Source organism: Octodon degus, unplaced genomic scaffold (assembly GCF_000260255.1).
Source record: "Octodon degus isolate 3935 unplaced genomic scaffold, OctDeg1.0 scaffold00105, whole genome shotgun sequence".
Taxonomy (NCBI): domain Eukaryota; kingdom Metazoa; phylum Chordata; class Mammalia; order Rodentia; family Octodontidae; genus Octodon; species Octodon degus.
The window spans coordinates 4,346,485-4,358,654 of NW_004524681.1; the positions used below are offsets into that span (position 1 = coordinate 4,346,485).

A 12,170-nucleotide genomic window follows, 5' to 3' on the forward strand; every position below is an offset into this window, starting at 1 on the left:
ACACACCTATAATATTTAAATGATGGAACTTAACCAAAAAAGGGGATACAGATGAATGTCCATTTTGTATCTGTGTATTCAAAGTGGTTAGGATAGATTACAGTTACATTCTCTTAATGAATAGAGGGATTTGTTCTAATGGTGTTTGTAAATAGGATATCATGTCTACATCTTGTACAGCAGTTAACCACTAGGAAGAATGTATGCAATGTGTTAATTATTGAAACTGTCCTACCAGTTCGGTTTGAAACTGTCTCATTGCTATTTGTTTCTCAATAAAATTATGGAAAAAAAAAAAAGAACCTAATCAGCTTTATTATGCTTAATGCTTAGTTTAATGTTAGCATGTTAAATTTTAGCTGCTACTGGGCTTTGCGTTAGAACTGTATTGTACAATGGTTTATATAGTTCCATTTGATGTCATGATTTAAAATGTTGGAATCTGTGATGCAGTCATTAGCTGCACAGACTCTGATGAAGTGAATCCCACACCCAGGCAAGACACAGTGGCACTGTCACCCAGAGTCACTTCCACCTCACGTTCCTAAGTGGATATACGTCCCAGCCTGTGTTATGTTTCCTTAGCAGGAGTGCACTAACTGTAACTTGCCCGGAACCCAGAATCCTTTCAGCTAATTCTTACAGAACAGGACAACATTTGCATGGTTACCGTTTCAGATGCACCAAGAGCACAGGTGGCAACTTCCAGATTTCTATCTTTTTGAGAGAATCCCGCCGAGCTCTGCAATGACTGCAGTAAAATCTGTTGTTATCTGTGAGTTTTTCTTCTTTGGAAAATAATCTAAGGCAATCCTGGTGGAAAAAGTAAGTAGCACACACTCAGTAACTGACTTCTGCACACAGTACTGGAGAGCACGCCTCTGGAAGCTACCCTGTGTGAACACTAAGTCGTCCAAGCAACACTAAGTCCTGTTCCCATGAGACAGCCCAGGAAGGGAGTGGAGACGGCTACTGAGGGGCGGGGCGGCACATGGGACTCCCATACTCTGCCTGACAGTGCATTAAGAGGATGCACTGCCGGGAGCAAGACTAAATGCACTGGGAGCTTTATGAAAACTAAACTGCTGCATCAATCCTCAATATGCTCATTGAAAACACCTATGTATAAAAAGTAGATCTCAGTTCAAGTCAACAGAATTTTCCAAATTAACTTTTACAACTTCTTAAAACTACAAACTATGGGATGGCAGTGTGGCTCAGTGGCAGAGTATTTGCCAGGGAGCCCTGGGTTCAACTGCTAGCACTAAGGGACAGGAGGAGAGAGAGGGGAGAAGGAAAACAGCGTCATCTAACAATACATCATCAACTCCCAAAGAGTGTTTAATCAGAAAGCTTTAGAAAAGGAAGACTTTATAAAAGCCATCTGTCTAGGGGAAACGGCTGGAAGTGGACTGGCGGATCCAAACACACCTTGGCCAACCATGCTCGCCCCAGATGGAACTCACCTGTAGTGTACATTTACTTGTGGATGCTAGTGGTAGAGACAGATACATGAAGGCCTCAAATGTCCTGGACTTTTTGTGACAGGTGAGGCACTGTACCGTGGATTTGAACTGACCCTGAAAAAGTGCAACGATAATAGATTCATTGAGCTGCTTGTGTTTCTGCCAAGCGTGTTCTGCAGCTCTGAAGTCATCGAGGTGATCATTGTTTTCTTCTCTATGCCTCTTCCGGTTATCAGCCTATAAGTAAGATGATTTAAGTATGTTAATACATAAAAGACAACGTTTAAATACATAATTGAAAGATTCAAATACTTTCTAGACTTAAGAACTTATAATATTCATAAAGGAAATCTTATCAAGTGCTAAAAATAAATAAATAAATAACTAACTAACTCTAGCCAAACTGAAAAACACCACTTTTTTAAATTAAAAGGATGCAAGCTGTTTGAATTTCATAATTTTTTTTATTAAAAAAGCTGAGAAGTCTGATTTTGGAAAAAGCCATCCCACATAGAGCTGAGAATTAGGGCAGCAACTAAATAGATATAATTCATTGTCATCACAATTAGTATGGTGACCCCAAAGGTACCTGAAAAAAGAATCAAGGAGTGCTAAAAGCTGTGGCATAAAAATTTACATAGCGATACATGGCTCTCTAAAACCCATCACATGAATCACTTACTTACATGGAGTAATTCTTATTTTAGAAAATAAGAAAAAAAAAGAAAACATTTTCAGAGGCTAGGGAGATTGCTCAGTTGAATAAGTGCTTGTCTGGCAAGCACAAGGGCCTGAGTTTAATCACAAGTTCAAAAAAAAAAAAGTACAAGAACATAGTATGGAATAATATATACAGTAGTCCCTATTTTGCAGTTCAACTTTTGCAGACTCACTGATTTGCGAGTTTTAAAAAATATTAATCAAAATTATTTATTGCAGATTTTTTTCTGTATCGCAAGGTTTTGCAGTACCATACAGTATATGTATGTTGTTAAAATTATGTAGGTTTATGAGTTTACAAAATGGTTAAGAACATTACAAGTGTTTTTAAAAGTGTGGGAAAGGTTTATAAGAGTGTGGGAAGGTTTTATAAAGCCTTATAATGTATATAAATACTAAAATGAATACAACGTCGCTACTTCGCTGAGCTTCACTTATCATGGGTGTCTGGATTGTAACCTCCGTGATGAGCGGGGGATTGCTGCACAAGCTGTATAGTAAATACAGATAGACAATAAAATGAATAGATACTAAAGATCCTCAGGCTATCTTTATAGAACCACACAGATGACTTCATTTCACACGTGGGCCACATATAACATCACAGTAACTACTTTAACGTTCAAGAGCTGGTCAGCAGGACAATCTGTGAACCGCTGCATAAACCACCACGTACACAACTTTTCAAATGCAGATCCAACAGCCTTCATCTCAGAATCCAAAATGCTCTAGAACCAAAACAATCTGAGCGCAAACATGCTGCTACAAGTGGAAATTACATACCGCAAAACTGTGTTACGTACAAAATTACTTAAAAATACTATAAAAAACTAACCAGGCTATGTGTTTAAGATATACATGAAGTGTAAATGAATCCTGCAATTCCCACAACAGCTCATCACCTGCAGGTAAATATTGCAAAATTAAAAAAACAAAAACAGGAGACCCCCAGATCCAGCCCAGCCCAGGCCCAGCGAGTATGTCCAAGAGCTTCTGGCTTCGCTGTGCCCGCGGGATCTCTTCAGACCAAAACTCAGGCATCCGCATAAGTGAGATCCTCTACCACGCCACTGGGACCCCTGCAACCCTGCCTCTGCCTCTGGGGTCCCTACCCCCAAGCCTGCTGAGTGAGAACTTCTGTGACTCTCTAGGGACCCCCAGATCCAGCCCAACCCAGACCCAGCTAGTATATGGAAGAGCTTCTGCGTTCCCGTGTGGCCCCTGGGCCAGGGGCACAACAGGTTCACTTCCAACGGCTGCAGCAGGAAGGAGCTGAACACAACAGCTAGACCCAAGCCAGGCATAACTGGATAAACTCAAACTTAATAGATCTGAACCCGAATTTCAGTAGGCTCTAAGGTTTTAACTGCACCAAAGGTCAGAGGTCAGTGCTATACGAAATGACAAAGAGAAGGAGCAAAATGCAATCTCAGGCCTCGAGCCCACCCAGAACAAGTGCAGAGGACACTAGCTCAGCTGAAATGTATGAATTAATAGCATCAGAAGTAAAGAAACAACAGCAGAAAGGTATAGAGGTACTCAGAGCAGAATTGATTTCTGAAATAAAAAAAGAAATCTCTGAACTCATAGCATCTGAAGTAAAGAATCAAATGTAGAAACATACTGAGGAAACCCAATCTGAAAAAAACTCCAGTAAAAGAATTAATAACTACTTCTAAAGAAGACATTGATAAAAAAAATAGAGTAGATTATAGAAATGATGGATTCCTTGAATGAGCAATACAGGAAAGAAAAGGATCGCATGAAGCAGAGTCAAAGAGAGATAGAGGAACTTAAAATCTCAGTCACGAGCCTGCAAAACTGAGTGAAAGTGAAGATAGAGTTTCAGATCTTGACGGTGGTGCAGCTAGTGAGAAGAAAGGATCTCTTAAAAACAACTAGGATGCAGGAAAAAATAATCTATCACCTGCAAAATGATACAAAGATGAACAATGTGAGACTAACAGGCATCAATGAGAAAGGAGTCAATACAAATGATAGAATATGGGCAGAGGCAATAGCAGAAAACTTCCCAAATATGAGGAAACACTCTGACATTCAGGTAAACGAAGCATACAGAACGCCATAATCTTCAACAATTTAATTTTGGGAGTACAGCCAAATGCAATCCCTATCAATGCAATTTAATTTAATTTAATGCAATCCCTATCAAACTACCATTAATATACCTCGGAGACCTAGAGAAATTGTTCCTAAAATTTATTTGGAACCAGAAAAGACCTAGAATAGCAAAGGCAATCCTGGCCGAAAAAGACAAATAGAAAGGCACAAATTACCAAAGCTGAATCAAGAAGCTATAACATTTCTCAATAACCTAATAACAGCCAATGAAATACGAAATGTAATAAAAAGCCTGCCAACTAAGACAAGACAAGGCAGGAGGCATTACAATTCCTGACTTGAAATTATACTACAAAGCTACTGTGATAAAATCAGCATGGTATTGGCAAAGAAACAGACCTGAGGATCAATGGAATAGATTAGAAGATGCAGAGGCCTCTATGAACACACTCAGCGACATGATCTTCGAAAAAGGGGTCAAACATGCTTACTGGAAGAAAGCCTCTTTAACAAATGGTGCTGGAAAAACTGGCTCTCTACATGCCGAAAACTAAAACTTGACCCAGGTCTATCACCATGCACTAAGCTAAAGTCAACATGGATTAAAGATCTAAACATTAAAGCAGAGACACTAAATCTCCTGGAAGAGAAAGTAGGAGAAACTCTTGAAGACATAGGGGTAGGCAAAGACTTCATGAACAAAAATCAAATTGCATGGGAAACAGCTGAAAGAATTAACAACTGGGACCTGCTCTTACTGAGAAGTTTTTTCACGTCAAAAGAAATTACCAACAAAGTGAAAAGACAACCCACAAATTTTGAAAAAATCTTCATAAGCACTCAGATAAAGGTCTGCTCTCTAGAATTTATAAAGAACTAAAAAACACTAGGGCCCCAAAATTTAAAGACCCAATCCAGAAATGGGCATCTGAGATGAACACACACTTCTCAGAGAATGAAATTAAAGAAGCAAATAAATATATGAAAAAATGTTCCACATCACCAGCCAAGAAATGCATATTAAAACAACACTGAGATACCATCTCACCCCAGAAAGAATGGCTATCATAAACAAATCAACCAACAACCAATGTTGGAGAGGCTGTGGGGAAAATTGAACCCTTCTCCACTGCTGGTGGAAATGTAGATCGGTGCAACCATTATGGAAATCAGTATGGAGATCCTTAAAAAACTAGGACTGGAAATCCCATTCAAGCCAGCTATCCCCCTAACTGGGAATTTTCCCAGAGGAACTGAAAACATCGTATCATAGTGATATATGTGTACCTATGTTTATAGCAGCACAATTTGTGATAGCCAAATCTTGGAAACAACCAAGATGCCCATCACATGAGCAAAGGTTGAAAAAGATGTATTTTTATGCAATGAGGTATTACTCAGCTATAAAGAATGATAAACTTGAAGCATTTATATTTAAGTGGATGCCACTTGATGATATACTCGTAAGTGAAATAAACCAGACCCACATGTGTAAATATCATATAGTCTCCCTAGTATAACTCAAAGGAAGAAATACAAATAGAAAGGCATATAACACAATTAAAAGGAAAGCAAGAACTTGAGGATTGGACAAGGAGAGGGCAAGGAGAAAAGCTGGGAAACATGACAGGTGCAAAGCCATACATTTATACACACAGGATGGGTAAGGCAATGATCCTGAGAAACATCAGCAGGTTTTTGAAACTAGCAGTTAATTGGTAGGATTCTCACCCTGACTGACTATATATGCTGATATCTGTGAACCAAGCAACTGCACTGAAGACAGCAATGTGTAACAGAAGGGTCACGCTTGGCATGCCTGTCATTCTGGTCTTCTAAATATGTACTTCTTGTCATGACATACCAATTATTACCATACTGTCTCTCAAGCAAAAGTTTGTTTTCAAAGGGTAATGAAAGAAAAGACATAGGGAAAAAAATGTCATAGGAGTGTCCTGCTACAATGCTGTATATGGTTAGATTTCTAAATTTCTGTGTAAAAATACATAATTATTTATTCATGTTCTTTAAATATTTTTCATTTTTAAAATTTTTTTCCTCCATATTCTGTAGGGACTTAAAGTTTAACATATCAAGTACTTGATGGAAAATACCTGTTTCATGATATGGCTAAAATGTTTGATATTCAGACAGATAGTGTTAAGATTAAACCCAACTGCATATGTTGTAGGGTAAGAATAAGCCTCTCTTCTGGAGGGTTAACAACCTAAGTTTGCAGACCAAAAATTAGAGAAATAGAAGGGCTGCAAGGACAGCCAATATTTTGACCCTAGCCTTTCAAGGTCAGTGAAGACTCAGGACATAGGAGAACCTATACTGTAATATCATGTGACTCAGTTGTGTCCCAAATTTTCTGATCAAGAAGATTATGGGGCCACAGAGCAACATGATTGATGTGGAGTGTGCTAAGGAGAGTCATATGGAGAGAAAACATTCTCTCAGGCTTTCACAGAGAGCAAATTTGTCAAGCAATAGCCATGACTCATCCACATGGCTGACACTGACAAAGCATCTGCAAACTGCGGTACAGGTTTACAGGATAAATCCTGAGGGTACTTAACTGGCCTTATCAGATACAAAAGTTACATTTCTTGTTGTATAGGTCTTGCTTTATCATGGTCTTAACCATGCAGCAGAAAAATATAAAAATGAGGTATATAAAGTAAAGCCCTATTAATATGCTGAGCTGTGAAAGGCTCAAGTCAACAACTTCTGTGGATGACCCACTACTATTGTGGACTGCTGGACCGTGTTGGATTGTTGTGCTGAATTCATGCACCTATAGTATTTAGATGCCAATGGAATACCCATCTCTGTCAGGACTAAATAAAAAAAGGGGATACAAAGGAAGGACCATTTTGTATCTGTATATACAGAATAGCTAGGATAGATATAGCTACTTTCGCTTAATTCAGTGAGAAGAAAGATTTGTACTAACAGTGTTTGGACAGGATATCCTGTCTGTATCTTGTACTATGGATAACCACTACGAAGATAACAATGTACAATGTATTAATTATTGAAACCATCCTATTAATCAGTTTTGAAACTGTCTCATTGCTATTTGTTTCTCAATAAAAAAGAAATAAAAAATAAAAATCCAAAATCCAAAACACGCCTGGAAACACTTCACCTAACTTACCATTTGTCAGACTGTAGACTTACCAGACCTGTACTGCGGTTCACACTTCAGTACGATGTACTGTATCTGAATAAACTACCACCCAGCACTCACCAACTAGAATTTAAATTGCTGTGAAAATGATGACAGTGCTATTGTGCAGCACTGAGGAGCTGGAAACGTAGCAACAGCAAGCCTCTTACTTTATTTAGGTCTTCATGGAGACCGTCCATGAGGAAGAGCAGCAGTTCCTGTGAATCCTGCTGGCTGTATCCTGCAAACTGGTCGTTGATTTTCCCAATGGTAACTTTAAAGTCTTTGGGGCTGATGTACCTATACTGTCCTGTCCACAGTGCTTTCATGATTATACCAAACTCTTCTGCCACTTCTCCTTTATGCCCCAACAAATTGGACCTGTGCAAATAAAACTCAAGTCACCAAAGTGATAAAGGAAGCTGAAGCGAGCGGGTCCTCGCTGTCGCAGTGCAGCACGCGCTCTGCGGCCCTCCAGGAGGATGCCTGCAGCACACGTTCCACACACTTCGGACCTCACTCTGCTCAGTCTGCCCTATGGTGTGGTGTGGCGTGAGCTCTGTGCCCTCTGACCAGCCAGCTGCAGTTACGTGAGGTGAGCTTCTGCCTTCTGGGGCTGCTTTTCCACCTGTCTCAGAGTTGGCTTTCCTCTATGTTTTTTTTAATGAATAAATGTATTTTCCCTTTTTCCAGTTAGACTTCTTCAGAGCTGAGTGGTAGGGGTTATGGTTTGAACACATCTCTTCCAAACTTCAGGTGCTGCCACTATGCCAATGTGCAGTGGCAGGGCCTTCTCCTCTAATCCCACTACTGGGGAGGCTGAAGCAGGAGGATTCCAAATTCACGGTCAGTCTCAAAACAAAACTACAACAGGCTGAGGACTTAGCTATGTGACAGAGCATTTGCTTAGCATATGCCAGGCCCTATGTGCAATCCCTAATACTGCCAAAAAAATTAAAGAGACAAGACCTTAAGAAGTGCTTAGGTCACAAGGCTTGTCCCTCAGGAATGAGCTTGGAGTGCTTAGAAAAGGCAGTACACAGGCCATGACCACAGGGGGGCATCTATATCTTGGACTTCAGTCTCCAGAACTGCGAGAATAAACTGCTGTTCTTTATAAATGACCCAGTCTCAGGTACTCTGCTGAGCAGCACAAAAGGTACTAAGACAGGAGGGCTGGCTGGGCACTCTCAGCAACGTACTGCAAAAGCCAGGCGCCTATTCACTCACCTGTTAATATCATCCTGATAGCAGTTCCGGTTGAAATAGTCAGCCAGATGGGGGGCATTGCACAGGCACTGTAGGATCGAGTTCATGTAGCATGTATTGCCTAAGTTCCGAAGTCCCGTGAGGGCTGGTCCAGAGCCACCAAAGACAGGATTGAGATTGCGAATCTGAGAGGCAGACAGCCTTGAGATCTCGGCTTTGGGGTAGCACACTGGCCTGAGTGCAGAGAGATACAGGATGTGGATGAGGGGCCAGACCTGAACGGAGGCCCACACTGCAAAGGGCAGCAGCTCCGCACCATGGTCACCCTCGTCCAGCTAGTGCACCTGTGCCTAAGGTGCTGGGCCTTTCAGGTGCTCAGTAACCCGCTCAGACCTGCCTGTGACCTGGAGCCCATCCTGTCAACCTCTTAGCTGGGCCCCTGGGTCTAGAAAATGGGCCTCAGAGATTCTCTAGTTTTCTGTGAACTAAGAGCCAGAGGGCAGAGTGTCTTTGTATCTTTCAAACGATCCCAGGCGGTTAACAGCTTTCAGTATCTGAACTCAACCAGAATGCCAAAAGCTCTAATCGTATCTATCAGTGGAGGGCAGATGTGAAAGGCGTCTGGAGTACTATTACCTGGCCTAGAGCCGAGCTGGCCACAGGTGGCCTACTGTGACACCAGGGAAGCAACGGCCCAAAATGGCTGCATCTGCTCAGGACTGACTTCTCTCTCTCTTCGATCTTCCTTTCTCTTTCTCTTTCCTCCTTCAGCAAAGGTGACTTATTCTTGGCCAAGAACCTTAATAACTGATGCCCTGGGCGCAGAACTCATGGCTACCTAGGGCCGACTATATTTCCACCTATTCCCTTTCTCCTCCCAAATGTAAAGATTACAAGTGGAGGGCTGGCTTAAAAGCTGACTCCTCACAGTCGACCTGTGGTAAGCCAGGCGCATTAGATTCAGAAAGGGTAGAACCCAGGAAAACAACTAAATGCAACACTACAGAGGGAAGCCTAACAGGGTCCCACTCACCCCCGGGGCCAGCACAGCAGAACGCAGCAGAGGGTGAAGCGCAGAACGAGATCAGAGCAGACACGCGTGCTTGGGACTTCAACACCACAGGCCAGCCTGGCCCTCGTGTGACTGGAACCTGAGGGCTGGGCAATGCAGACCAATACTTCCCACAGTTGAGGCAAGAATCACAGCAAGTCTAAGGAAGACCCAGGGTGGTCTGCTGCACAGGTGCTATGGGCACTTCACCCTTTCTATCTCACTGCGTAGGCTAACACCTCGCCTGAATAGGAAGTTAACGCACGGGAGGAAAACCAGGGATGTTTTCATGTCCCTTAGGTAAGAGGGGCTGGAATGGCCACCCAGAGCAATTTCTGACTCGAGCATTAGTACAGCAGTCCAGTTAGAGCAGAGGTGCTGACACACACTGCCTGCCCGACTTGCGCACCAGGAGCCAGGACAAACTCACTTGTTCTCCCGATTCACGGCTGGCGTCACCGTGGGCTTCCTCCTCTCCTCTTCCTGCACGGCCTGGGCGATGTCGGGGGAGGAGTAGGAGCGCTTCAGTTTGGATGGCTCCCTGTCCCGCTCAGCAGGAACCTGGGGCTTGGCTTTGTGAGTCGGTGGGGTGGAAGGAGGAGCAGAGGAAGGCGCCATTTCTGGTGGGTACATGTGGACAGTGTTGGTGGGTGAGTGGTAATAACGGAAGGTTCCGGTGATCGGGTCCAGAAACTTAGATGGAAAAGGAAAAATTAAAATAGGTCAAAACCCAAAAATGAGTCAGGTGTGGTGGTAGTACACACCTGTAATCCCAGCACTTAGGAGGCTGAGGCAGAAGGATCACTGTGAGTTCGAGACCAGCCTGGGCTACAAAGGGAGCTCAAGGTCAGCCTGGACTGCACTGTGAGACCCTGTCTTAAAAAGACACACAAAAAGAAACAAACCCAAAAACTACAGCAAAATGACCACTATACAGAAACAGCTTTTCCACAGTACTCCAGCTACTTTTACTTTTGGGTTAAAAAGTGTGCACTCTACCCCTGAGCCACACTGCCAGTCTCTAAAATGATTTCAATGAAATGGTGATGATCAATTCTCCCATTAAATTTTCAAAGAAATTTACATTTTAGAATACAACATTATGATTACTAGTACTTGGTACTAGGGATTGAACTCATACCCATCCTTTTTTATTTTGAAACAGGGTCCCAGGCTGGCATCAAACTTGCAGTCCTCCTGCCTCAGCCTCCCACACAGCTGGGATTCCAGGTGAGTGTGACCAGAGCTGCACACGAACACTACTACTAAAGAATATTGCCTGAACGCTCATGTACTGCAGCTGGGAGCCAGGGCTGTGGAGAAATCTAACCCTGCAGCAACTAGGAGAAAGCTATGTCCTCTTACACTGAAGAAAGAGAATTGCTCTTTCATTACAGAAGATACAAAAGACTTTAATTTAAAAGAACACAGTACCTGTGCTCCCCGCTTCAAGATCTAAGCGTGACCTTTACCTTGGCCCAGCCGGAAGGCAGTCCTGGGACGATTCTCCCCATCTCTTCACTCCGTGCTCTCGTCAAAGGCTCCCGCTGAGCCTGTGTAGGAGGTAAAAAAAAAAAAAAAGTCTGATTTTTTCAGTTAAAATTTGCCACTTAGAAACTTACGTACTTGTGCCAAACAACCAAAGAACCTTGCCTTGGCTGCCATTTCATGTTTTAAAAACAGGTTCAAAGATGACAAAAATCTGGGCCGGCAGTTAGCTCAGTAGAATAAGCGCTTGCCTGGCAAGTCCAAGGGCCTGAGTTCAATCCCCAGTTCCACAAAAAAAAAAAAAAAAAAAAAAAAAAGATGACAGAAATCTACTTTTCTCAAGGTCTAAATATTACATTAAGAGGAACAGGAATGTGGAAATAAAAGGGAAAATTAGGTGAAAACAACATTTCAGGAGCTTTAAAAATAGTTTTTACAATGGCATCTGAAGGCCACTTGGAAGCAGGATATAAGGGCCAGAGCTGCTGCCCGGGACATGCGTGTGGGTCACCTCCTGACAGTGGACGTCCACACAAACCCTGCACCCAACATGGGGCGTGCATGGCGAGGTGGCGTGGCTCGCACTCTGTGGGTGCTTTTACCTGGGGTACACATTCCTTCCCCACCACACACCACCTGTACTGAGGCCACAGTTCAAGCACAAGAACACACCGTCCGTCCTGTGCCCCACTGGCTTAGAGCACTCAGTCTAGCCTTCCTGAGCTGCAGGTCCCATGGCCCCTTTTAACCCTGGCACTTTCTGAGTTTGGAGGAGTAGGATGTGTGGGTAGGACTCAATGATGGCAGAGAGAAGGATATGCCCTGCACCCTGGTGCACAAAGAGCTCAACAGTCGGCCAGGATTACATAGCAACGGCTGCGCCAAGTCACTCTGCTCCCTCTGTACCGCTACACTTATTTATTCCACAAAGCACTGATAAAGCACTATACAAGTAAATGCAGGCCAGGGTGGTGAATGA

General features: G+C 42.7%; 1 protein-coding gene across 3 annotated transcripts in view; it reads right to left on the reverse strand.

The window, feature by feature from the left end:
• Usp8 (ubiquitin specific peptidase 8) overlaps window positions 1-12,170 on the reverse strand; it is an 85,495-nt gene that overhangs the window by 20,010 nt on the left and 53,315 nt on the right. The window contains exons 12-17 of one of the 3 annotated variants that reach the window (XM_004639001.2): window positions 11,176-11,256; window positions 10,134-10,396; window positions 8,674-8,886; window positions 7,614-7,824; window positions 1,467-1,703; window positions 671-813 (exon numbers count right to left, since the gene is read on the reverse strand). In XM_004639001.2, the coding sequence (XP_004639058.1) occupies window positions 671-813; window positions 1,467-1,703; window positions 7,614-7,824; window positions 8,674-8,886; window positions 10,134-10,396; window positions 11,176-11,256 (1,148 nt within the window). Of the gene's footprint in view, window positions 1-670; window positions 814-1,466; window positions 1,704-7,613; window positions 7,825-8,673; window positions 8,887-10,133; window positions 10,397-11,175; window positions 11,257-12,170 lie in introns of those variants that run through there. The other 2 variants (XM_023724047.1, XM_023724046.1) reach the window with 2 other exon arrangements.